This window comes from Gopherus flavomarginatus, chromosome 3 (genome assembly GCF_025201925.1).
Source record: "Gopherus flavomarginatus isolate rGopFla2 chromosome 3, rGopFla2.mat.asm, whole genome shotgun sequence".
Lineage (NCBI taxonomy): Eukaryota > Metazoa > Chordata > Testudines > Testudinidae > Gopherus > Gopherus flavomarginatus.
The window spans coordinates 120898903-120923882 of NC_066619.1; the positions used below are offsets into that span (position 1 = coordinate 120898903).

At 42.7% G+C, this 24980-nt stretch overlaps 1 protein-coding gene across 3 annotated transcripts in view; it reads left to right on the forward strand.

The window, feature by feature from the left end:
- Nucleotides 1–24980, forward strand: part of SVEP1 (sushi, von Willebrand factor type A, EGF and pentraxin domain containing 1) — a 180153-nt gene that overhangs the window by 61035 nt on the left and 94138 nt on the right. For all 3 annotated transcript variants that reach the window (XM_050942935.1, XM_050942936.1, XM_050942937.1), the window contains 9 exons: nucleotides 5726–5844; nucleotides 9569–9698; nucleotides 12009–12116; nucleotides 12373–12504; nucleotides 14711–14905; nucleotides 16969–17090; nucleotides 20944–21052; nucleotides 23481–23672; nucleotides 24035–24268. In XM_050942935.1, coding sequence (XP_050798892.1) covers nucleotides 5726–5844; nucleotides 9569–9698; nucleotides 12009–12116; nucleotides 12373–12504; nucleotides 14711–14905; nucleotides 16969–17090; nucleotides 20944–21052; nucleotides 23481–23672; nucleotides 24035–24268 — 1341 coding nt within the window. The remainder of the gene's footprint in view (nucleotides 1–5725; nucleotides 5845–9568; nucleotides 9699–12008; nucleotides 12117–12372; nucleotides 12505–14710; nucleotides 14906–16968; nucleotides 17091–20943; nucleotides 21053–23480; nucleotides 23673–24034; nucleotides 24269–24980) is intronic.

Below are 24980 nucleotides of genomic sequence, written 5' to 3' on the forward strand. Positions count from 1 at the left end.
CTAAAAGCAGAGAGACAGGTAGACTCTTTAGAAATGTAAAGGCACATTACAAAAAACAGAATTATAACAGTTATTTAGCACATCACTACAGAAAGTGCCACAGGATTTCTGTTGTTTAACGGCCATAAGTAGTGAGAACCTTGATATTACTACTTATCCTAAACACAGCACCTCCAGCAGCATAATGATCCCAAGTGCATTGTTTCAGTTTTGACTTGGAGGGTAGAGTCCCACCTACTGAATCAGCAGCAGCCTCCATGCTCCTGGAAGTTCTTCCATGCAAATATGGACTAGGCATAACTTATAACTAGGGCTGTCAATTAATCGCATTTACCTCACATCAAAAAAATTAATCATGATTTAAAACATTAATCGTACTTCATCGCAGTTTTAATCGCACTGTTAAACAATAGAATACTAATTGAAATTTAGTCAATATTTTGGATGTTTTTCTACATTTTCATATATTTTGTATTCTGTGTTGTAATTGAAATCAAGGTGAATATTTTTATTACAAATATTTGCCCTGTAAAATGATAAACAAAATAAATAATATTTTAAAATTCACCTCATACAGGTACTGTAGTGTAATCTCTTTGTCGTGAAGGAGCAACTTACAAATGTATTTTTTGTTGTTACATAATGGCACTCAAAAACAAAACAGTGTAAAATTTCAGAGCCTACAAGTCCACTCAGTCCTACTTCTTGTTCAGCCAATGGCTCAGACAAACAAGTTTGTTCACATTTACAGGAGATAATGCTGCCCTCTTATTTACAGTGTCACCAGAAAGTAAGAGCAGGCATTTACATGGCATTTTTGTAGCTGGCATTGCAAGGTATTTACGTGCCAGATATGCTAAACATTTGCATGCCCCTTCATGCTTCGGCCACTATTCCAGAGGACATGCTTCCATGCTAATGACACTCTTTAAAAAAAGAATGCATTAATTAAATCTGTGACTGAACTCTTTGGGGCAGAACTGTACATCCCCTGCTCTGTTTTACCCACATTCTGCCATATATTTCACGTTATACTAGTCTCGCATGATGACTCAGCACATGTTGTTCATTTTAAGAACACTTTCACTGCAGATTTCATAAAATGCAAAGAAGGTACTAATGTGAGATTTCTAAAGATAACTACAGCACTTGACTCAATGTTTAAGAATCAGAAGTGCCGTCCAAAATCTGAGAGGGATGAGGTGTGGAGCATACTTTTAGAAGCCTTAAAAGAGGAACACTCTAATGTGGAAACTACAGAACCCAAACCACCAAAAAATAAAATCAACCTTCTGCTGGTGGCATCTGACTCAGATCATGAAAATGAACGTGCATCAGTCTGCACTGCTTTGGATTGTTGTAGAGCAGAACCAGTCATCAGCATGGATGCATGTCCCCTGGAATGGTGGCTGAAGCATGAAGGGATATATGAATCTTTAGCTCATCTGGCACATAAATATCTTGCAACGCTGGCTACAACAGTGCCGTGAGAAAGCCTGTTCCCACTTTCAGGTGACATTGTAAACAAGAAGTGGGCAGCATTATCCTCTGCAAATGTAAACAAACTTTTTTGTCTGAGTGATTGGCTGACCAGGAAGTAGGACTGAGTGGACCTGCCAGCTCTAAAATTTTTCATTGTTTTATTTTTGAATGCAGGTTTTTTTGTACATAATTCTTCATTTTTAAGTTCAACTTTCATGATAACGAGATTGCACTACAGTACTTGTATTAGGTGAACTGAAAAATGCTGTTTCTTTTGGTTTTTTTCAGTGCAAATACTTGTAATTAAAACTGTACACTTTGTATTCTGTGTTGTAATTGAAATCAATATATTTGAAAATGTAGAAAATATCCAAAAATATGTAAATAAATGGTATTCTATTATTGTTTAACAATGCAATTAAATCGCTTGATTAATTTTTTTAATTGCTTGACAGCCCTACTTATAATGTCTGTTGGGATCACACTACAAGGTGACAAGGCTGTTTGGATCAAGATGAAGCCATGTATATTGAGACCAGGCACCCAGGGTCTACTGTGATGGGCAACAGTGTAAAACCCTAAAATAAGAGATATCAGTAGTCTCTGAAGGCTAAACGTCTCTAGTGAAGATGAGAGCAGTTGCAATCTGTTGAATTTTATACAAAGAAAACATGTCCCTGCTTAGTTCTCTTTGTTGTTTATATGTATTATGCAGCCAAAATACTTCACTTATCCAAAATAATCTGTTTGCTCACGGCCTATTATTAGCCTTTCTTCAGAACTTCACTTTTAACTGGAACTTGCTACAGCTGAAGGTCCATGGTCCTTGGAGTGTGAAACACAATTGGAAGTTGTTTTAAAGAGCGTGCTTGCTATGAAAAATTTCTTCAGAGGAAGGCGAAGTGGCTTGTATTTATTATTCATGCAGTCTTCGCCATGGAATTTTAATTACCAGAGTTATAGTTTGAAATGTGTATATCTCTAGCAAAGTAGGAAGTGGTGTCAGTTCTTTAGCTGGTTTAAGGCCTCTTGGGCATAAAGGGTTCAGAGGTAAACGTAGTTGTCGTTGCCTAGTGAGACTGGAGACCATTTATCAAAGAGCACTCCAGTAATGAAATAATCCCGCTGCAGTGTTTGGAGAGGCTCCATGCCAGGATAACAAAAAAATGCTTTGGGTTTTGTCAGAGTAAATGGGGACTTAACTGTTGTTGGCCAGGCAGCACAGATTGTACCCAGTGCTAGTGAAACAGAAACTCATTGAAACGGGAAGAGGCCATTTGTCACATGTGGAACCTTTGTTTAGCAGCAGAAATTAGTCAGAGCAGCCATTCAGTCAGAGCACTCTTCCCTTGGAGTCAGTTCTAGACCATGCCCCAGCATGGTGCTAAAAAGCACTGTTCTCTTGCTCTGATTAGATGTAAAGCTGAGGTCTCACACACCTGTGAACATAAAAGCTCCTATGGCACTTGTTGTCAGCAGCGGCTCCAGGCACCAGCGCTCCAAGCACGTGTCTGGGGCGGCAAGCTGCGGGGGGGCGTCCTGCCAGTCCCTGCAAGGGCAGCAGTCAGGCCACCTTCAGTGGCTTGCCTGCAGGAGGTCCACCGGTCCCACGGATTCGGTGGCAATTCGACGGTGGGTATGCCAAAGCCCCGGGACCGGTGGACCCTCCCACAGGCAAGCCACTGAATCCGCGGGACCGAGGACCTCCCACAGGCAAGCCGCCGAAGGCAGCCTGCCGGCCATGCTTGGGGCGGCAAAAAAGCTAGAGCCGCCCCTGCTTGTTGTAAGAGGAGAGGTGTTAATCTTTTACATTAATCAAATTTTTACTTTGGTAATTACATTGTCTGCTTAAGTTGCCTCATGCAGTTTCAGTTAGGCATAATGTTCTTCTATGCTCCTATCCGAAAATAATGTTGTTGTGTACTGTTAATAATGCTAAACAACTTTTCAAGTTCTGGCCAAGAGGATGACAGGTTAAGTGAGCGCTCTCTCAGGGAGGTTGTGAGCTTAACTAGTTAATAGACTCCATCCTTGTCACGCAGGACTCCATTGGAGTTTAGTTTTTGACTTCAGTGGGAACAGGGATTGGAAGCCATTTTTATAAAGATGCATGAGTTTTTCAGATGAAAAGTTATTATAATAAATAGCTGGAATACCAAATTATTTCTGTCCACATCTCACTCTCATCTTCATGAGCCCATTCCCAATGCGCCTCCAGTTCTTTCCCCTTTTCTCTGGCTACCTTCTCTTTAGAGGGCACCTGATTATGGGGATATTAATTCATACTGTGAAACATGCCAAGGTTTGGCAAACCTCAGAGACTTACTCTGGTCTGAATTATTTCCCTCCAGTAGCAATCCCACCATCTCTCTCATGCATGCACATTCAGTCACAAACACATGCATATCCACACACGAACATTCTCTTTAACATATCCTGGGACGTTAGCTCACAGGAGACTCTGTGTAACCCCCACGCCTCCTGGGTTTGGTGCCCTGTCCCATATAGTGGCACCAAGACCACTTAGAGAGAGATTAATGAGTCTGCTCTGCAGCCTTAGCTAATGGCCATGTGGCTTTTAGCTCATGCAGTAGAGGCTTATGCACTAAGCTCCAGAGATCCCAGGTTTGATCCCACCTACTGATAACTAGAATCTGTCAGTGTTACACCTGCACTGCTCCTTCCCTTCTCATGTCTTCAGGGATGGCCTGCTGACCCATTTCCTCATCCACTTTTTTTTGGTGGTTCAGATTGTGGAGGCAGTCCCTGAGCTAGTTTTCCACCCACTTCTGCATCCATATGAAATGTCTTCCATGATAATGCAGAAAATCCACCCCTTGCATTCCACAGCAGCAGGATGGAAAATATTCTGGTCTCAATGCTGCCATTTTAAGTAGTTTTCCTCATTCTTAGACTGAGATGCTCCAGAATGCTCCTCACTAATAGGGAACTTCTGAGAGCTATTGGAATAAAAGGTGGGGCCTGTGGTGGGAATAGGAGATTTTTGAGTGGGGAGTAGCTGGGATGAGTCACTGATTTAGTGATGAAATGGTTAAGTTTCAACAGGATTTACTGGAGTTTCACTTGATTTTTCGGGTTCACGTGAAAGAACTCTTGATGACAATAGGCCAGATCAGGGGTCAGCAACCTTCAGCACGCAGCCCATCAGGGTAATCCAGTAGCAGGCCACGAGACATGTTGTTTACGTTTACCATCCACAGGCACAGCCTCCTGCAGTTCCCAGTGGCCGTGGTTCACCATTCCCAGCCAATGGGGGCTGCAGGAAGCGGTTCAGGCCGCAGGGACGTGCTCGCTGCCACTTCCTGCAGCTCCCGTTGGCTGGGAACAGTGAACCGCGGCCACTGGGAGCTGTTGTGGGGAGAGGGCGGGCCTGCGGACGGTCAACATAAACAAAATGTCTTGCAACCCACTAGCGGATTACCCTGATGGGTCATGTGCCAAAGGTTGCGGACCCCGGGGCCAGATCCTTAGCAGGTGTGAAGCAATGTGACTCATTTGCCTTCAGTGGAGTTATGGCAATTTATACCTGCTGAGGATTTGTTCTGATGAGGCTGCTAATCTGAGTTCCCCAAAGTTGGGTGAATATAACAAACTGCTGGGTTTTGATAGTCCTTCTTGGGAACGCTTGTCTTCTAGGACTGAGTGTGCTTTTGTTTGAGAAAATGAAGTATTTATAAACAAAAGACTTGCAAAGAATTGCACTGACTTTGCAAATGATTATAAGCAAAACTGTAGGTGTCATTTTGATTCTCCCACCTTTCCATCAGAATCCCCATAAAACAATTTTTTGTGCCATGACATTAAAAAATGGTGTATTTTAGGGTAATTAAAGCTCAATAACTTTTTATGTGAGTTCATAACTTGTTGTCAAGAAATAGGGGAATAAAGTAGCCATTCCTCATGGATGAATAGATGTGTTGTTTTAAGAAAAGGCAACTGTAGTGTTAAAACAAACCCTTGTTCTATTAGTATTATTTGTAGTATGATAACTCCTAGAATCCGAGGACCCACTGTGGTGGGCCCCGTACAAAAATATAATGAAGAGACAGTGCCCACCCTGAAGAGCTTGCAATCTAAGTGTAAGAATATAGGTAAGAGGTGGAGAAAGCAAACAGGTGCAAAATGAAATAATGAGATGATGCTAGTCACCTTGATAAACAGTGCACACAGCAAGCCAGCTGAGTAACCATTATTGATTTTTTTTTCTCTCTCTCTCGATTAGATTTTGAAGCTCCTCAAATCAGCTGTCCAGACAATATTGAGGCAAGGACTCTGGAACATCATAACTCTGCTAATATTAGCTGGCAGGTTCCAATAGCAAAGGATAACTCTGGAGATGAGGTAGAGCTAAAACATATACATTTTATTTTGATACAGTCCCTTTTCAGGTAGCTGTTTTAGAGTTCTGAAATGTCTCTAAGCAATTAGAATATCTTGTTTCTTGGTGCGAAGAAGTAGAGAGATCTGTTGTAAACTAATATCTTCAGAATTCAGCATTTTCTCTGTTAGATTTATGTGGTTACTGAATACCCTGTATGGTGTTTTATGTGCATACAGTTCCGTACAGTTAATTTGTGCAGTCAAAAGAAAGAATTGGGTCCTTGTTTATTAAGTACAGAATGGGACTTTAAAAGGAGCTCTCCGAATGTGAAGGAGTTTAGTAATCTGCTTTCCATAAGATCCAGTCTTTCCTCGAGGAAGTAAACCAACTCATAACACTCAAAGGCTAAAAAGAGCCCACTGTGATAAGTGAAAACTCACCGCAGCACCATACGAGAAATACAATCCCATTTCTTTACCATGATCAAGCTTCATATACTGGCCAGCAACTTCCACTGAAGTAGGCGGTGGTGTATTAATGTAGATGGAATGTCTGGGCCAAAGGTGCTAACATAATTGAATCACTGTCCAATGTCAAGCAGAGTTAAACAAGGCCCAAGACTGGTAAATGAAGATTTCAGCCTCCTTAGTAACATGGCAAACACACCATTAAAATCCTTTTGACTTTTTTATTAAAGGTAAAGAAAAGAAGAAAAAAAGTTAAAACATTTGAAATGTAAAGTATCAAGTAAGGCTTTCGTTGTAACAACATCCCTTGTTCACTTTTGCTGGAGAAAGTTTTTAGAAGGAAAAACCCCTTAGTCTGACAGTCTCTGAGGCCATGTCTACATCTAAAGTTTTGCAGCGCTGGTTGTTACAGCTGTATTAGTACAGCTGTATAGGGCCAGCGCTGCAGAGTGGCCACACTTACAGCAACCAGCGCTGCAAGTGGTGTTAGATGTGGCCACACTGCAGCGCTGTTGGGCGGCTTCAAGGGGGGTTCCGGGAACGCGAGAGCAAACCGGGAAAGGAGACCCGCTTCGCCGTGGTTTGCTCTCTCGTTCCCAGAGCCACCCAGCTAACCGCAGGGAAGGAGACCTGCTTGCTCTGGGCTCCGGGAACGAGAGAGCAAACCGGGAAAGGAGACCCGCTTCGCCGCGGTTTGCTCTCTCGTTCCCGGAGCCACCCAGCAAACCGCAGGGAAGGAGATCTGCTTGCTCTGGGCTCCGGGAACGAGAGAGCAAACCGGGAAAGGAGACCCGCTTCGCCGCGGTTTGCTCTCTCGTTCCCGGAGCCACCCAGCAAACCGCAGGGAAGGAGACCTGCTTGCTCTGGGCTCCGGGAACGAGAGAGCAAACCGGGAAAGGAGACCCGCTTCGCCGCGGTTTGCTCTCGCGTTCCCGGAGCCGCCCAGCAAACCGCAGGGAAGGAGATCTGCTTGCTCTGGGCTCCGGGAACGAGAGAGCAAACCGGGAAAGGAGACCCGCTTCGCCGCGGTTTGCTCTCTCGTTCCCGGAGCCACCCAGCAAACCGCAGGGAAGGAGACCTGCTTGCTCTGGGCTCCGGGAACGAGAGAGCAAACCGGGAAAGGAGACCCGCTTCGCCGCGGTTTGCTCTCGCGTTCCCGGAGCCGCCCAGCAAACCGCAGGGAAGGAGACCTGCTTGCTCGGGGCTCCGGGAACGAGAGAGCAAACCGGGAAAGGAGACCAGCTTCGCCGCGGTTTGCTCGCTCGTTCCCGGAGCCACCCAGCAAACCGCAGGGAAGGAGACCTGCTTGCTCTGGGCTCCGGGAACGAGAGAGCAAACCGGGAAAGGAGACCAGCTTGATTACCAGAGGCTTCCTCCTTCCACGGAGGTCAAGAAAAGCGCTGGTAAGTGTCTACATTGGATTACCAGCGCTGGATCACCAGCGCTGGATCCTCTACACCCGAGACAAAACGGGAGTACGGCCAGCGCTGCAAACAGGGAGTTGCAGCGCTGGTGGTGCCCTGCAGATGTGTACACCTTCAAAGTTGCAGCGCTGTAACTCCCTCACCAGCGCTGCAACTTTCTGATGTAGACAAGCCCTTAGTCAGTGGCTCTCAACCTTTCCAGACTGCTGAACTCCTTTCAGGAGTCTGGTTTGTCTTGTGTACGCCCAATTTTCACTGCACTTGAAAACTGCCGTACTTATTTACAAAAACAGACACAAAAATACGAAAGCATCACAGCCCACTGTTACTGAAATAGTGCTGACTTTCTCATTTTTACCATATAATTATCAAATAAATCAATTGAAATATAAATATTGTACTTATAGAGCAGTATAAGCAAGTTATTCTCTATATGAAATTTTAATTTGTACTGACTTCACTAGTTCTTTTTATGTAGCCTATTCTAAGACTAGGCAGATAGCTAAATGAGTTGATGTACCTGCTGGAGGACCTCTGCATACCCCCATGGGTACCCATACCCCTGATTGAGAATCACTGTCTTAGATGGTATCAAAGATGGTAATAACTGTCCTTTTGGGGACAAGAGAAGAAGTTATTTGAGTTGCGCTGGAGCTGTTCTTAAAGTCTAATCCTGTTTCATCCCAGGTGGAATTCAGCTGGAGCCAAGGGAGGTGGCAATGTCATCTGGGTCCCTCTCTCTTGCCCCAGATGACAAAGGGCTGGGGTCTTCATGGAGATGGCAGAGGTTGCTGCCATAAGGATGAAGCTCACTCTAGTAGCCAATTTTTCTCCCCAAGTCTCTTCCTTTAAGGACCCCACAAGGGAATGGTGGGAGGAATAGATCATCCCCTCATTATTTTGTCCACCAATTAGGCCTACTTTCAGACACACCAGTTTTGGTTCACTGATTTCTGGTTCCATGCTTTTCTTGTGTACCAAGCATGATCTTAGCATAGTCCTTGAGTTATATCAGTAGGCCTTTTTCAGGGACAGCTTTAGGCCGATTCCCCGGAATCGGGCCCCCGCCTAAAGTGCCTTTTTAATTTTTTTATTTTTTACTCACTCAGTCTGCTCTGGGTCTTTGGCGGTTGGGGGAGGGGTGGTCTGCTCCGGGTCTTCAGTGGCATGTTGGCGGCAGGGGTTCCTTTGGTGCTGGGGAAAACCCGGAGCGGACCCCCAGCCACTGAAGTGTCTCCGAAGCCCCGGACCGCCGCCGGGTATTCGAATCGGGCCCAGCAGTTCATAAAGCCGGCCCTGGCCTTTTTGTTGGGACTAATTCAGTTTTTTTGTCTCCCTTTCATACCTTTTCCCATCAGCATTTGTTATTAGGGGTTATTGTAACAACTTATGAACTTTCATGTGCTTTTTACAGTTGAGCTCACAATTGGGCTAAATTTGTAGCCCAGTGATTACAACAATGGGAGGTCTATGTGTGTGTCCAATGGCAGAATTTTCCGCCAAACTGATTTGTAAAGAGTAATGTTCTCTGAGTTACAACTCTGGCCAATGAAAACTTTGATTCCCAGTTGAGCTGCTTACATTCTTGTGGGCGTGATTCTCTTTTATATTAAGGTCCCTTCGATTACTTTGGCCAGATAAAGAAGCCTGTAAGAGGGTGTAAGTGTAATGTATGCACAATTTATGGCTCTTCTAAACTGCTGAAGGGTAAAAGAGAATCAAATCTACATGAATCCAAACACGCAGAGGTATAATTTCAAAGGATTACATTACATGCGCATTTTGTAAAATACCAATATGTGATGACTGAACCATGTTTGCATTTAAATAACAAATGTCTGTTCCTCTAAAAGGTCTCAATTCACGTTACTCCAGCTTTTGTACCACCTTCTCTATTCCCCATTGGAGAAGTTGTGATCACTTACACAGCAGTGGACAAGTCCGACAATCGGGCAAGCTGCACATTCAGTGTCAAGGTTATTGGTAAGTGCTATTCAGAATTACTTGGGAAGGATTCTGACAAAGATAAAACTGTTTAATTTTTGCAGAAGGAGGCTCTGATTCACCATGGCATTTAAGCACACACCTAATTTTAAGCAGGTGAATAGTCCTGTTGAGTTCACATGCATAAGTGCCTGGCTCAATGGAGGCCATCATTTGCATAATATAGTAATTGCTGTCAAATGCTGGATTGCCTATTTGGATTGGCTGCAGCTAAAGCATTTATTCTTAATTTGGGGCTTGCCCACATTTCATAAATAAAGTGCATTAAGCTGTCAAAACATAAGCAGGCATTAGGGTTAGTTATGTGGCATGCGTGTTGTGTTTACTCACAGACCATTGTTTTTAATTCCTGAGTGAATGTCTCCCAAACCCACAAAGAGCTTTCAAGATGACCACATATTTCCAATGAGATAAATCATGCAAGTATTTGTTTGCCCAAGTATTTGAGACATGCTCTCTCTTTCAGTGAACTGTCTTATGAACAAAAATTCACCCTTTGAAAAGTTTACAGAATGCAAATAAAATGGATGGTAAATACAGTTGACGCCAATGTGCAATTTTTGTCTTTGAGCAAATGTTCTTGAATCCTTTTTTGCAGTATCCACTTAGTTCTAGTGATGCTGCTGCATAGCAGCGAGAAGGTATATTTCTCTGTCGAGTTAGCTGGGAGTTTATCAGTGGCGGGACACACTAGTTTAGCTTTATGAAGGGAAAGACAACTTTCTGCCTTCTGCAGTTTGGCTTGGCTGATGACTTTAAATAAATTGTTGAATAAGTACATAACAGGAGATGGTTTTGATGGATAAATATGAGGTGAGGCATGTTGTGATGGCACCTGCAATGTTGTTCTCTGTTGATCCTAATTCTTCTCTCACACCAGTTTTCCACCAATTTCAAACAGAGTTACACTTGAAATCCACGACAGCCTGTGACAGCAGAGTCTGGCCCTTGGATTTATAATTATGCATTTAACAAGCCGTCTGGCTAATGTATTTCTTGTTCCCTTTGGTAGTAGTATACAGAGGCGATTCAAACTTGGTGGGATATATTTAGCAAGGATAATATAGGTGATAGTTTAAGTTACACATCTGGTGCATGTTGGTTAGCAAATGTGTGCAACTTGTACCAATTGGACATTTAGTTGTATGCAGAGCAAGTGTTACTTATACCAGTTTATTATTCTGGGGACCAGATTCAGACTTCCAGAAGTGTATGTCACTTCTTTCCCATTGACTTTAGTGGGTATTGTTCCTGTTAGACCTGGACTGAATTTAGTCTTCTTCGTGATTGGGATACTTCAATGTAAGCTACAGTAAAAGGGTGGCTGTTTATATAACACCCTCCTGTTCATTGCTTTTTCTGATACCCCACTCTCTCCTGCCGCTTCTACATATGAATTACACACGCTTCATATATTTGCTCTGTGCCAAAGCAGCATAAATTACACTGCTTTCCCACTTACACCCGTTCTCTGGGACACATACCTGATGTCTAATTTAATTTATATTTATGTCACTTACTGAATTTCGCCTAGCATTCTGTTGGAATGGCATCTGCTCATTCTGGTGTGCATTTGGCTTGATACCTTGGTGTCTGCTGTTATTTTTAATCACTAAACTCAGAGCCAGTGCTCGGATACATTCAGTGAATTAGGTGTTATGAATTGGTGGCTATCTGTGTTCTATCAAGGATAGCTCAGTTGTTTTAGGACAGTGGGTTTTCAATCTTTTTTCATTGGTGGACCCCTAAAAATTTTTAAATGGAGGTAGGGACCCATATGGAAATTTTAGACAGGGGGTCTGCAAACCATGATCCACACGATTCAGTCCATGATCCACAGGCTGAAAACCACAGCTTTAAGAAACTTGTGTGGCTGCTTATGTAGCTTGAGCCAAAGTCTTGTTGGTCAATTGGAGACCGTTGGTCAATTTTTCTGACAATGGACCAACCTCAGAGGCACAATAAACAGTGGAGTAAATTATACACTATTTAATGGGCGTAAGATAGTTTACATTGCTCAACAAGGCGGCCCAAGGGTGAGACTGTGCAGGAAAGACAACCAAATAAAGCCACTCTCCCTAATTTATGTTCTGATGCTTTTCCTGCTCTAACCCTGCACTTCTATCTTTTGGCATATATATTACAGCAACTTACTCTCAAACACACATCCGCTTACACAGTTTTACAGATGTGGAACTTCAAACACCCTTCACATCACCTCTGATTATGACCCATGACTTGTCTATTGTTCTGTGATCAAATTTCATGTTGTCTCTTCAACTTCTCTAGATGTAGAATCCCCTGTAATCGATAGATGCAGATCTCCACCTCCAGTTCAGGTATTGGAGAACGAGTACAGAGCAACGTGGGAGGAGCCTCAGTTCTCTGACAACTCAGGTGAGATAATGCAGCTCAGGTATATACGAAACAGCCAAAGAGTGGTTAGGTCCATACAGTTCCTACGTGCATCCCTGGGATTAGGAGATCATTTTTTAGCAACATACCATTTTGCTTACCGTGGTTGAGCACATCTGTTACTGAGAAAATTAATAAACCTAAATTGTCCATTGTGTAGTCAGCCTCTGTAGGGACAGCTGCAATATACTAGCCCAGGAAAACCTTGTGATTGATTTTTTTTTTTAAACTACTCTAGGAGCTGCCCTGACTATCACTAAAAGTCATTCACCTGGAGATCTCTTCCTCAAAGGGGAGACAACAGTTCAATACACTGCCACAGACCCGTCAGGAAATAACAGGACATGTGAGATCCGCATTGTCATCAAAGGTTTGTTATTTGATTGTCTTCTGGCCATTGATACAAAATGATTTAGTACTAGTAAAAATGCAGTTGTGCATATCAATCACCATCAGCCAGTTTAATGTTCAATGCTATGAATAATTCACTGATAAGTAACAAGTGTGTGTGTAATATAATACTTGTTATAAATGTGCATATGTATACAGCACCAACGTGCTTCTGCATTTGTCTCACTGTTTTACACCAGTGTAACTCCAGTGAAATCAGGTCCATCAATAAAATCAATTGAGTTATATGGCAAAACTTTGGAGTAACAGAATAGCGTACTCCATGCATTCAAAATAGGTATAAAAGCCACTAAAAGTTTTACTCAGTAGTCCTATAAAACTTCAGGCAATTGTCCAATTATTTGTCAACAAGAAACATAACCTAAAATGTGGTCTACTTTCTGTTCAGCAGAATGGAAGATTTCTCTGGACAGATTTTTTTTTAATAAACTGCTAATATTCTAACAGGAAATGGAACACTTTCTAGCCTTATAATTGAGTTTACACATGTATATATGTGCATGAGTATGGGAATATGTATTATATGGGGGGGGAATGCAGGAGTGAGTGTGGGGCGAGAAAGAATGACCCAACCAGCAGGCTAACAATGAGTTAGGAAAATCAATCATTCAGAAGTTAGCAAATGCAGATTTATGGTTGAAATTTCAACTTTAACTCAGCCCCCTACTGCTTACGCCTTCAAACTGGGTCTCACTTTTACATCATGGTAAATTATTTAATTAATACAATATTTAATATTGTATACACTGGAATTTTGTGTATATCCCTAGAAACAGTAAGTTACAGGAGTATATACAGCAGGAGTCGGCAACCTTTCAGAAGTGGTGTGCTGAATCTTTATTTATTCACTCTAATTTAAGGTTTCGCGTGCCAGTAATACATTTTAACCTTTTTAGAAGGTCTCTTTCTAGAAGTCTATAATATATAACTAAACTAAACTATTGTGGTATGTAAAGTAAATAAGGTTTCTAAAATGTTTAAGAAGCTTCTTTTAAAATTAAATTAAAATGCAGAGTCCCTAAGACCGGTGGCCAGGACCCAGGCAGTGTGAGTGCCACTGAAAATCAGCTCGCGTGCTGCCTTTGGCGCACATGCCATAGGTTGCCTCTCCCTGATATACAGTCTTCAGATTTGGCATGATTTTTAAGTCTCAGTGAGATCTACAGGACAAGCCAAGTTTGAGTAATACAAATTTGGTTGTTTCAAAATTATGAATATTGAGAGACTTCAAAGTGAAACTTAATTCAATTTTTTAAATTGATTCAAGGATATTGAGATTTAGAACATCAGGCTCACTTCACTTGTTCTCTGATTTGGCTTTATTTCAAACTCTTGAATATTTCAAACTCAGTATCATCTCAAACTCTTGGCCACTGAATGTTAAACACTAACAATTTTAAAACGACTATGAACTCATTTTCTTCACACTTGGTTTGTTAATTATATTTTACTGAGGCTTTAAAAATCTGCCCAAATCTGAAGATTATAGGTCTGATTTTGATCACTTATATACTAGCATAAATCAGGAGTAATTCCACTAAAGTCAAGGGAGGTTGTGGAATCTGCATCTCTGGAGATATTTAAGAGTAGGTTAGATAAATGTCTATCAGGGATGGTCTAGACAGTATTTGATCCTGCCATGAGGGCAGGGGACTGGACTCGATGACCTCTCAAGGTCCCTTCCAGTCCTAGAGTCTATGAATCTATTAATAGAATTCTACCAGTGTAAAGCTGATTGACATCAGAATCAGATACTGTATGTAATCTACTGTAACTTACTGTGTGTAAGGTTGTGTAAAAAGTTCTCTAGTTAATATTATGTATTATGTTAATAGATGAATAATTTAGCATACTCTAAAGAGAGACCCCAGTTTTAAGCAAAAGCATACAGGGCTTTCAGTTTTGCATTTCCACACTTTTGGTGCTTGATTTTTTTTCAACCTTTGCATTTCTGGATTTTAAACTCACACAATGGGATTTTCAAAAGTGCTTAACATTCGCCTAATTTTCCTTCCATTGAAGTCAATAGGAATACTCTTGTTGATTTCAGAGGAAGCAGAATTAGACCAAGTGCTTTGAAAATCCTATCCCTCGGGGTTTCCTGTGTGCTTGTTTATATTACTCTAAAAGCTATCCTTATGTGAACTGAATATATTTTTTCACAGGTTCTCCCTGTGAAATTTCCTTTACCCCAGTGCATGGGGATTTTATATGCATAGAAGACGAAGCAGGTGTTAACTGCACATTACGCTGCATGGATGGTTATAACTTTACAGCAGCGTCAACTGAAAACTATTATTGTGCCTATGAGGAGGGTGTCTGGAAACCACCATATTCTACTGAATGGCCTGACTGCTCTTGTGAGTTTTACTTTGATTATTAACCTTTGTTTTTCTGCTGTAAACTGAGCTTGTAATGTCTCCAACAATATTTATAGTTTGAAACGTGATTCAGTAACTAGAAATTATAACTGTTTTACATGATAAATTTTCTGTTGTCCCTTCCCCATAACTGTTAAGAGCCTTGTACAAAAAGGGTTTTAGGAATACAATATATTGTTTCATAACCTGGATAAATATAATAATACATTTGAGTCTTTGGGGTTTACAAGATAGCAGTGGAAACAAAATCTGCACGGCGTGTTGGTTAAAAAAAAAAACAGATTGAAATAATTTGTCTAGACCAGCGGTTCTCAAACGTCATTGCGCCGTGACCCTCTTCTGACAACAAAAATTACTACATGACCCCAGGATGGGGCACCAAAGCCTGAGCCCCCCCCCAAGCCACACCGCCTTGGGGGGAAAGTGGGGGCAAGCCCAAGGGCTTCAGCCCCAGGAGGGGGGGTGGGGCCTGTAACCTGAGCTCCGCTGCCCAGGGCTGAAACCCTTGGATTTCAGCTTCGGCCACAAGCGCCGATTTTTCAAAGTGCAGAGGGGTGCTCAACCCCTGGCTCTGCTCCAGGCCTGGCCCCTACTCCACCCCTTCCCCCAAGGCCCCACCCCCACCGCACCTCTTCTGCCCCCATTCCACTCCCACCCCACCTCTTCCCACCCAGTTATGCCCTCTCAACCTAGCACGCCGCATCCTTGCTCCTCCATCCCTCCCTCCCAGCTTCCTGCATGCCGCAAAACAGCTGTTCACAGCAGGCAGGAGGCGTGGAGAGGGAAGAGGAGGTGCTGATTGGTGGGGCCCGCTGGTGGCCAGGAGGCACTGCAGGGAGGGGGAGGTGCTGACCCGCGGAGCTGCCAGTGGGTGCTAAGCACCCACCATTTTTTCCTTGTGGGTGCTCCAGCCCCAGAGCATTCATGGAGTCAGTGCCTATGGCTTCGGCCCCAGGAGGCGGGGCTGGGGCTGGGGCTGGGGCTGGGGCTTGGGCTTGGACTTCAGCCCTGGTCCCTAACAAGTCTAACACTAGCCAAGGTGACCCCATTAAAACGGGATTGTGACCCACTTTGGTGTCCAGACCCACAATCTGAGAACCCTTGGTCTAGACTACCAGTGTTATTACAACTGGAGGAATGGATAACGAAGCTTTAGTGAGCTGTTTTTGATATATGGCAAACCAGACTCTCTCAACCCAGCCAAAATTCCAGTGCAATTGTGCAAATTAAAATGCATTAAAAATAACTTCACAAAATATAGTCATTTGATCTTAACTAATTGTGATCCAACCAGCATTTATTAGAAGTTTCTAATTTGAGACGTGTCCAATCCAAACCCCAGCTTGGACCGCCCCAAAGTCTGCTGTCATATGAAATCCAAATCTGACTATAGATCCAGATACTTCAAATGAAGCCGATGTTTATGATGGATTGTACATTCCCTTTCTTACACAAGTAGCCCCCATAGACATCAACACAAGTCAGGGTGTTCTAATTATGGGTCAACCCAAAATCCTTTATCTGAATACCTCAGAGTTTTGGGTTGCTTGAAATCTGAATCAGAATTTTGCATTTGAAGCCAAGCTATATTAGTAACAAGCATTAATTTCTCCCTCTCAGGTGTATTAAAAAATACATCCTAAAAGATTTGATGATTTAAAAAAAATCCATAAAACTAACAGATTCTTTTCTATTAAGAAAATGCTGAATTACGTCAACAATGGATATTTAATAGCTAGGAACTTCTACACTAAATTGTTCAATACAGTGTGTGTACTGGAAATGTAATTACTATCCATGGATTTCAGTGGTTGCCACATTGTGCTCTATCTGATGAAAGTAGTTGGATATCTTTTATTGTAACAGTCAAGTTTAGCAGCTCTTTCTTCTGTCCTTATATTCCTCTGTTGTGACTTGTATTTAAAGAAAGCTACTGAGTTCAGATAATATGAATACTTAGTATATCCTGTCCATAGTATTCTTTTGAAACTGTTACTCTAAAATCACAAACAATAAAAGGGTCTTTCCCCAACTCTTTTCAGTAAATCGTTTTGCAAATCATGGGTTCAAGTCTTTTGAGATGCTCTACAGAACAACGCGATGTGATGACAGCAACCTTCTAAAAAACTTTGCCGAGGCTTTTCAGAGTGCGCTTGGTAAAATGGTAGGTTAGTAATACTCTTTCATTTTTCATAAACCTGTTTTTACCAACATGTTGTCATTTTTTCCCTAGCTGTTCTTTTACTGTATGCCTTAGAAACTTGAAAGGGAAGTCTGTTCCATTTCAAAATAGAAAATGTCTCCATTATAGGCAAAGTTCACTGCTTTGTTATTGTAGGGGTTGCTGTGAAAACCCTTATACCGTTGTTTGCATCCATAAATTGGAGAGTTAACCACAGTCTTTGTCTTGGAGTTGTGCTAAGATATTCAAAAGTGCCTTGTGACTTAGGGCTTGTCTGTTTGAACTCTGAGTATATATCTACCCCGCACTAAGTGTCCCTGTGTACCCTGCTGCTGCATTATAAAGGCTTCACTTTGATCTACTGTGCCCTTTGATCTACTCCTGTTTACACCCCCAGATTTCTGCATACTAAGTGTTTGTATAGACGAGCCCTGAGGAGCCCAAATCCAATGGGTTATGGGCTCCTAAGTCATATAGGGTGTCTACACAGCAGGCAGGAGCAAGCCAGCGGGGCTCTGAAAATAGCTGGGTAGATAACGCTTTAAAATTGCCACTTCGGCACTGAAGGGTAGGGAGGGTGGCGGTCTTGAGAACCGAACTCCAGCCTAAGCCACAACTTCAAAGGGCCATCTGCACAGCTATTTTTAGGGCGCTAACCCCGCTAACCCATGTCTGTTGACCCAGTTTGGGAGTTTCGCTTTCATGGGCTGTGTTGATGCGCCCTTTGATGCTTTTGCACCCACACCCCCAATATAGCACTTTTCTTGACATTTGGGGACTATGGCAAAAAATTCAAATCTGGGGCCTAAATTTAGGTACCTAAATCCAGAAGTCGGTACCTAAATTATTAGCTTTCTGTTCCAAGTTATGGCATCCTGATCACTGATATTATAATCAATAAGAGTTCCCAGTACTCAACACCTTTGAAAACATGGGCACCTAAAGACAGATTTATCTGCTGAACTTTCTTTGAACTTGTATGCTGAATGCCTGGGTGACCTGCTCAAGTCACAGAGCACACTGTTGTCAGTCCTGGTGCCCTGCTGAGTCCTGATCTGTGCTCAGGCCAGTAGTTCACAACCTGTGGGACACAATCTTGAAGTGGGTTATGAGAGGGTTGCAGGTAAGTTGCACTGTACCACCTGAGAAAGCAGCAAACTCCGTAGGACCTAGGTATGCTCTATACACTCCTGCCCATCATCCCAGAGCGGATCCTCAGCCCTTTTCTTCCCCACACTTGTCCATTGCGTGGCTCCCGAGCAGAAGCAGCAGTACCTCAAGGGGCTTTGGAATCAGCTTCCTTACCTATTGAAGCAGTGCTGCCCCAGAACTGAGGGCTGTGCGGGTAGAGGACAACACAGAGGGGAGAAGAGAAAAGCACTACCAACAAAAGCACCTTCTTCCCTCAGAAGCATCATTGACCTCCCAGCCCAGCAGCCCTCATTGTCATATAATTTTATTTGGATCACAAACCCCAAAGACTTCTGAGTCACTGCAATCACCTTATGCCGCGCTCTGAATAGTGCAGGACAGACACAAGACTTCACAGTCATTCTCTGATTGAAAAAAGAACAGAAGTACTTGTGGCACCTTAGAGACTAACAAATTTATTTCAGCATAAGCTTTTGTGGGCTATAACCCACTTCATCGGATGCATGCAATGGAAAATACAGTAGGAAGATATATATATATATATATATATATATACACACACAGAGAACATGAAACAATGGGTGTTACCATACACACTATAAGGAGAGTGTTCAGTTAAGCTGAGCTATTATCAGCAGGAGAAAACAAAACTTTTTGTAGTGGTAATCAAAATGGTCCATTTGCAGTAGTTGACAAGAAGGTGTGAGGAACAGTGTGTGTGGGGGAATAAACATGGGGAAATAGTTTTACTTTGTGTAATGACCCATCCACTCCCAGTCTTTATTCAAGTCTAATTTAATGGTGTTCAATTTGCAAATTAATTCCAATTCTGCAATCTCTCGTTGGAGTCTGTTTTGAAGTTTTTTTATTGTAATATTGCAACTTTTAGGTTTGTAATCGAGTGACCAGAGAGATTGAAGACATCTGTGTCTTTCCCGCCTATTGGCTCAGCTTTATTTTCTTTCTGTGGAAAATCCTGGCTGGCTTTCCTTTCATTCCTCCTCTTTGATAGCATATTATCAACTGTGTGTGAGCCCAAAGTGCAGAGTAAAAACATTAGCTAAAATGACAAGCATGGAATACTGAACATAAGAACTTGAGTTTACTGGTGAAAAACACTTGAAGATCTGCCCAAGCATTTATATTAAAGTGCAATAAGCTGGAGAAAGCAAATCCAAAAGTCCATTTAAATATGTCCAATCCATTTCCAAAGACTCTTGGAATACCAGCAGTGATCCAATGGGGAAAAAAAAGAAATCACCAGCTTCCAAACACACAAGCCACAGGGATAAGCTCCAAGTGAGAGACGAGGGGGAGAAAGTAAATGCTAACAAAAGCCACTTCCCAGAACACATCCTGCAGGAAAGATATCCTGAAAAGCAACAGACTGGGTTAAATCAAAGAAAGCTCAGCTGCCCCTGCATTAAGCTCTGATGTGGTCACCACTCCCTTCATTGAGGGGCAATTCTCCCTTAGCCATGGAAGTTCTGTGCAAAATTCTCTGCACTGCTTAACCACCAGCTAGAAGTTGCACAAGAAGAAAGCAGGTGGAACAGCTATGCAATGATGCCTTTGCCTCCTCTGTGTCTTTCTGTCAGCCCTAGACCTATACAATATCCATGCAACTCGCATGAAGAGGCTACGGCTGCTAAAGCAACTGGAAAAGCTTCACACCTGGCCTTACAATGCAGGTGGATTTTACCTCTGCGTCCCCTCCATGCTCAACCCACATTCAGTCCAAATATTCAGGCTTCAAATTGCATGCAAACTATGGAGATACATCACATCATCTCCGTTCTTCTTCTCCCACCCATTACCCTGCTATGGAATTATACCAAATGGATATAGTGAATTCACTGTAGCACAGAAAATATTTTCCTCTCTAATTGTATAGCCTATTTTCTTTTGTACAGTGTGATGGTATAGCATGTTACAATCTACTCTCACTGTAACACCATCTTTTATTGTAAGGTTTTATTGAGGAGAGACTTCCAGTTTTGTTTAGGACTAATAAAATCTCCCAGTAGGATCAAATTACTGTAAATTTCCAGTGGTGTCACTTCATCTGCAATGTACTGTGTTCAGTAGGATTTCAGTAAGATCTCTTTCTATAATATTATAAATCCACTTAAGTGAAACAGTGAATTGTACTTTAAAGCATATCCCAGTGGGGAAATGAAGCTTTTGAACAATAAATCGCCCAGCCTAAAAGCAAATAGTTCTGCACTTTTATAGCACCTTCCATCTGAGGATCTCACAAAGCTTTACAGACATTAATGAATTAAGCAGCTACACCATGGTGGCATTGGGAAGTACTGTTATCCCTATTTTGTAAAATAGAGGCCCAGCGAAGTTAAATGAATTATCCAAAGACACACAGAGCTAGAGCTGGGACTTGGACCTCGGTCACTGAGATTCCATTTTGTGCTTTAGTACAAAACTATCCTTCCTCTCAAGTGATTTTCCTTACTGTGCATATATCGTTGCAAGAATTCTTGCAACTACACAAGTTCCCACAAAAGTGGGAGGAAATCCTAAATGCATAAGTTTTAAACAGTTTGATTGTAATAGCTATGCAGGATGAAATCTAATGTCAGAGAGCAGGCGAGACTGGGTGCTTTGTCCTGAGATTAGATTATATATTTATTTGTTTGCTCAATAGCTTGTCTATTTCTATTTACAGGTCCCATCGTTCTGTAATGATATCGATGACATTGACTGCAGATTGGAGGATTTGCCACAGAAACATTGCCTAGAATATAATTATGACTATGAAAATGGATTTGCAATTGGTAATTTAATTATTGTGTGGCTTGCTAGCTATATAGGTTTAATGTGGTTTAAATACATTTAGCTCTGCTAAACCATAATGTGGTGGGTACATTTAGCTCTGGTAGATTTAAGCATGCTGTGTGAAAGATTTAAAGAAAGTAATTACAGAGCACTTGAGACACTAAACAATTAAAAAATAGATCTGAGAAAATATTACACTAGCCTGTCTGTTTCATACACTGCACATTTTTTTAAATTAATATAAATATCCTATCTCCTAGAACTGGAAGGGACCTTGAAAGGTCATTGAGTCCAGCCCCCTGCCTTCACTAGCAGGACCAAGTACTGATTTTTGCCCGAGATCCCTAAGTGGCCCCCTTAAGGATTGAACTCATAACCCTGGGTTTAGCAGGCCAATGCTCAAACCACTGAGCTATCCCTTTGCCTAGGGCTAGTGCAACCATTTAGGCAAACTAGGCGGCTGCCTAAGGTGCCTAGTGGTTGGGGGCGCCTAAAAGTCCCCTAAGGCGAGGAGGTGGAGTGGAGGTGAGCTGGGTAGGGCGGCGCGTGGGGAGGGCTACCCACAGTAACGGGGGGGGAAGGAGTGCCACACAGGGGAACAGCTCCCCACCCCAGCTTAACTCCACTCTGCCTCCTCCGCTGAGCACACAGCCCAGCTCTAAGTCTCCTCCAATCAGCGCCGCAAGCCTGGGTGGGGAGGAGAATTAGAGCAGCACCTGCGTGCTCAGTGGAGGAGGCGGAGCCGAGCTGAGCTGGGGCGGGCTACCTAGGCAGGGTTAGCTTCCGCGAGGGGAGGTCTCTCCAGGCAGGGTTAGCTGCTGTGGTGAGGGCGAGGGAGGCCTCCCCAGGCAGGGTTAGCTGCCGTGGGGGGAGAGAGGGAGTCTCCCTGGGCGAGATTAGTTGCCATGGGGGGACAGGGGGGAAAGGGGTTAACTGTCTCGGTGGGGGGGGGTAGCTGCTGCGAGGGGAGCTCCCCGGGTCGGATGCTGAGTTAGCTGCCGTGGGGGGGACGGGGTTAGCTGTGTGGGGGGTGCAGGGTGGAAGTTTCGCCTAGGGCACGAAACTTCCTTGCACTGGCCCTGCCTCTGCCCCCCCCACTAAGTACAATTCACTGTACTCATGTTGGGGAGAAGATGACTGAGGTGCCTCATAGTATATAAGAACAATAAAAGTATGGAATTGTTTGCCTAGTCTTGAAAGAAAAGGGCTTTTCAAAAACCAGACATTTTGAAACCAAAACATCGAAGAAGGAGACAGAGTGACTCCGGGAATTGTTAATGTAACCGAGGGAGTCTTTCATTTTTGTCACCGATTTAAATTGAACTTGACATATGTGCACGAGTTTACATATTAGCAGTGAGTAAGGATAACTGTGATTAAGACTGCAGGATTGGGGCCTTGGTTGGTGACTGACGGTAGTTAGGAGGAAACAGTGATGAAATCTCCACTGATGTCTCTGGAGTTTCTCCAAATTTGCATCTGTGTAGCTGAGATCAGAATTTGGCTCAGGTTCTTTAGAAACAATAGTTTAAAAGATCAGTTATGAAATAATCACAGAATGTAATTCCAAGATTCTTGGGTAAATTTGCCATTAGTTACTTATAATCTAAATAACGATGCTCAGTTATATGCAAAGATTATTTATTCTTCCATTTTTTTCTAAAAGGAGATGCTGAATGGCACAGGCAAAAGTTCTTCAATTCCAATCATTATAAAAAGACACGTTACATACAGAACCACTTATTTAAACAGTCCAGGCCAAACGAATATATGGTACAATTTATAACTTTAGGGGTGTAACACCAGGTATAAATTTGACCCAATATGCTTAATATGGACTGGATAGCTGAGGAGATTGGAGGTGGAGCCTTTTACCACTAGAGGATTTATATGAGTGAGACCCAGTTCAACAGTGACCAAATGTGTTAATCTCACAGCTGTTCAGTCTCCTACGTGAACTGAGTGTGAGGGTCTAGTTCAGGGGTAGGCAACCTGTGGCACATGTGCTGAAGGCGGCAGGCAAGCTGATTTTCAGTGGCACTCACACTGCCTGGGTCCTGGCTGCCAGTCCGGTGGGCTCTGCATTTTAATTTAATTTTAAATGAAGCTTCTTAAACATTTTTTAAACATTTTTTACTTTACATACAACAATAGTTTAGTTATATATTATAGACTTATAGAAAGAGACCTAAAAATGTTAAAATGTATTACTGGCACGCGGAACCTTAAATTAGAGTGAATAAATGAAGACTTGGCACAGCACTTCTGAAGGGTTGCCAACCCCTGGTCTAATTCCTCCTGGACAGATAGCCACATCTCAGAAACCACTATGCGGTGGCACTTGTTGGCTCTCTTGGGAATGAACCAAAGGCCTGAATGAGCATGGAGACAGAACTCCCTTCCAAACACTTTTGCTTCTTGTTGCAGGACCCGGAGGCTGGGGCGCAGCAAACCGTCTGGATTATTCCTACGATGACTTCCTTGACATAGTGCAGGAAGAACAGCTACAAATGCCTCTCTCTGGCTCTGTGAAAACAGCACCCTCCCGGGTCAAGAGACACAAAAAACTCAACATTCCAATGACAGATCACAAAATTAAGTTAATATTTAATATCACTGGTAAGGAAAAACTTCCCTTTCCTGCTCCTCCTTTTTATAATTTATTCTTAACAAAATATTACATTGTCTGCAGTTCATGAAGCCAGCAGGAAATGCAGTCTACAGGCTTCTCACTGAGTTTATAGTCACATTTTCTCACTAGCTCATTTCTTGGGTAATGTATTTATGTGGTCAGCACTATATATGCTATATATTGCCCACTTTACATTTTGGTACAACGTGGGTTTGTATGGTCAGTTCCCGTTGACCATAGTAACAATGATCACTGCTTTTTTGGTCCACTCACATAGACTCCTGCGGCCTGAATAGCAATAAAATCTGTAACACACTGTGCGTGCATGTGTTTTCTTTTTATATTCCAGCTAGTGTGCCGTTGCCCAAGGAAAGGAATGATAGTGTGGAATCAGAAAACCAGCAGCGACTTCTTAAAACTCTGGAGACTATCACAAACAGGCTGAAAAGGACACTCAATAAGGAACCCATGTATTCTTTTCAGTTTGCATCAGAACTGGTCGTAGCTGACAGCAACTCACTGGAAACTGAGAAAGCCTTTCTGTTCTGCAGACCAGGTTCAGTTCTGAGAGGGCGAATGTGTGGTAAGCCAAAAGCCCATGGGCCTTATATCGTGTATATGTGACTTAAAAAAAAAAAAAAAAAGTTTGGCAGAGATAGTTGTTTGCAGTGAGGTATTGGCACAGGCATCACAGGATTACAGTAGCTGAGACCTGCCAAAGCAATTTATTATCTAGTGCTTTGTGCAGTCTGCTTTCTGAAGGGTGGGCTGCTCCAAAAAATGGCTATGTAAAAAGTACACCTTACCTAACAGTTTTGCTCCCTATATGAACTTGATCACATTGATTCACACTGCTGATGAAAATGATTACTCACAGCCTTAACTACAGTTAGCCCTGCCATTCCAGCATAGCTGAGAGAGTGAGCTGGATCCTATTCATAGATCATAAAAGGTTAGGGTTGGGAGAGACCTCAGGAAGTCAGCTAGTCCAACCCCCTGCTCAAAGCAGGACCAACCCCAACTCAATCATCCCAGCCAGGGCTTTGTCAAGCCTGACCTTAAAAACCTCTAAGGATGGAGATTGAGTCAGGGAATCGCCTGCTCTCCCCTCAGGCAGGGAAAGACAGTCCATTCCTTCCCATTCATCATGAATACAAATGTTTACAAAGTTCCAGTCAGTTCCCCCTATGCAAACCCAGTCATGTCAGTGAGGTTGCACAGATGTCACTGAATCCACGAAGCCAAGATTGAGATAAAGCGAGTTAGGCTAAATGGGGTTTCCCTGAAATACCAAG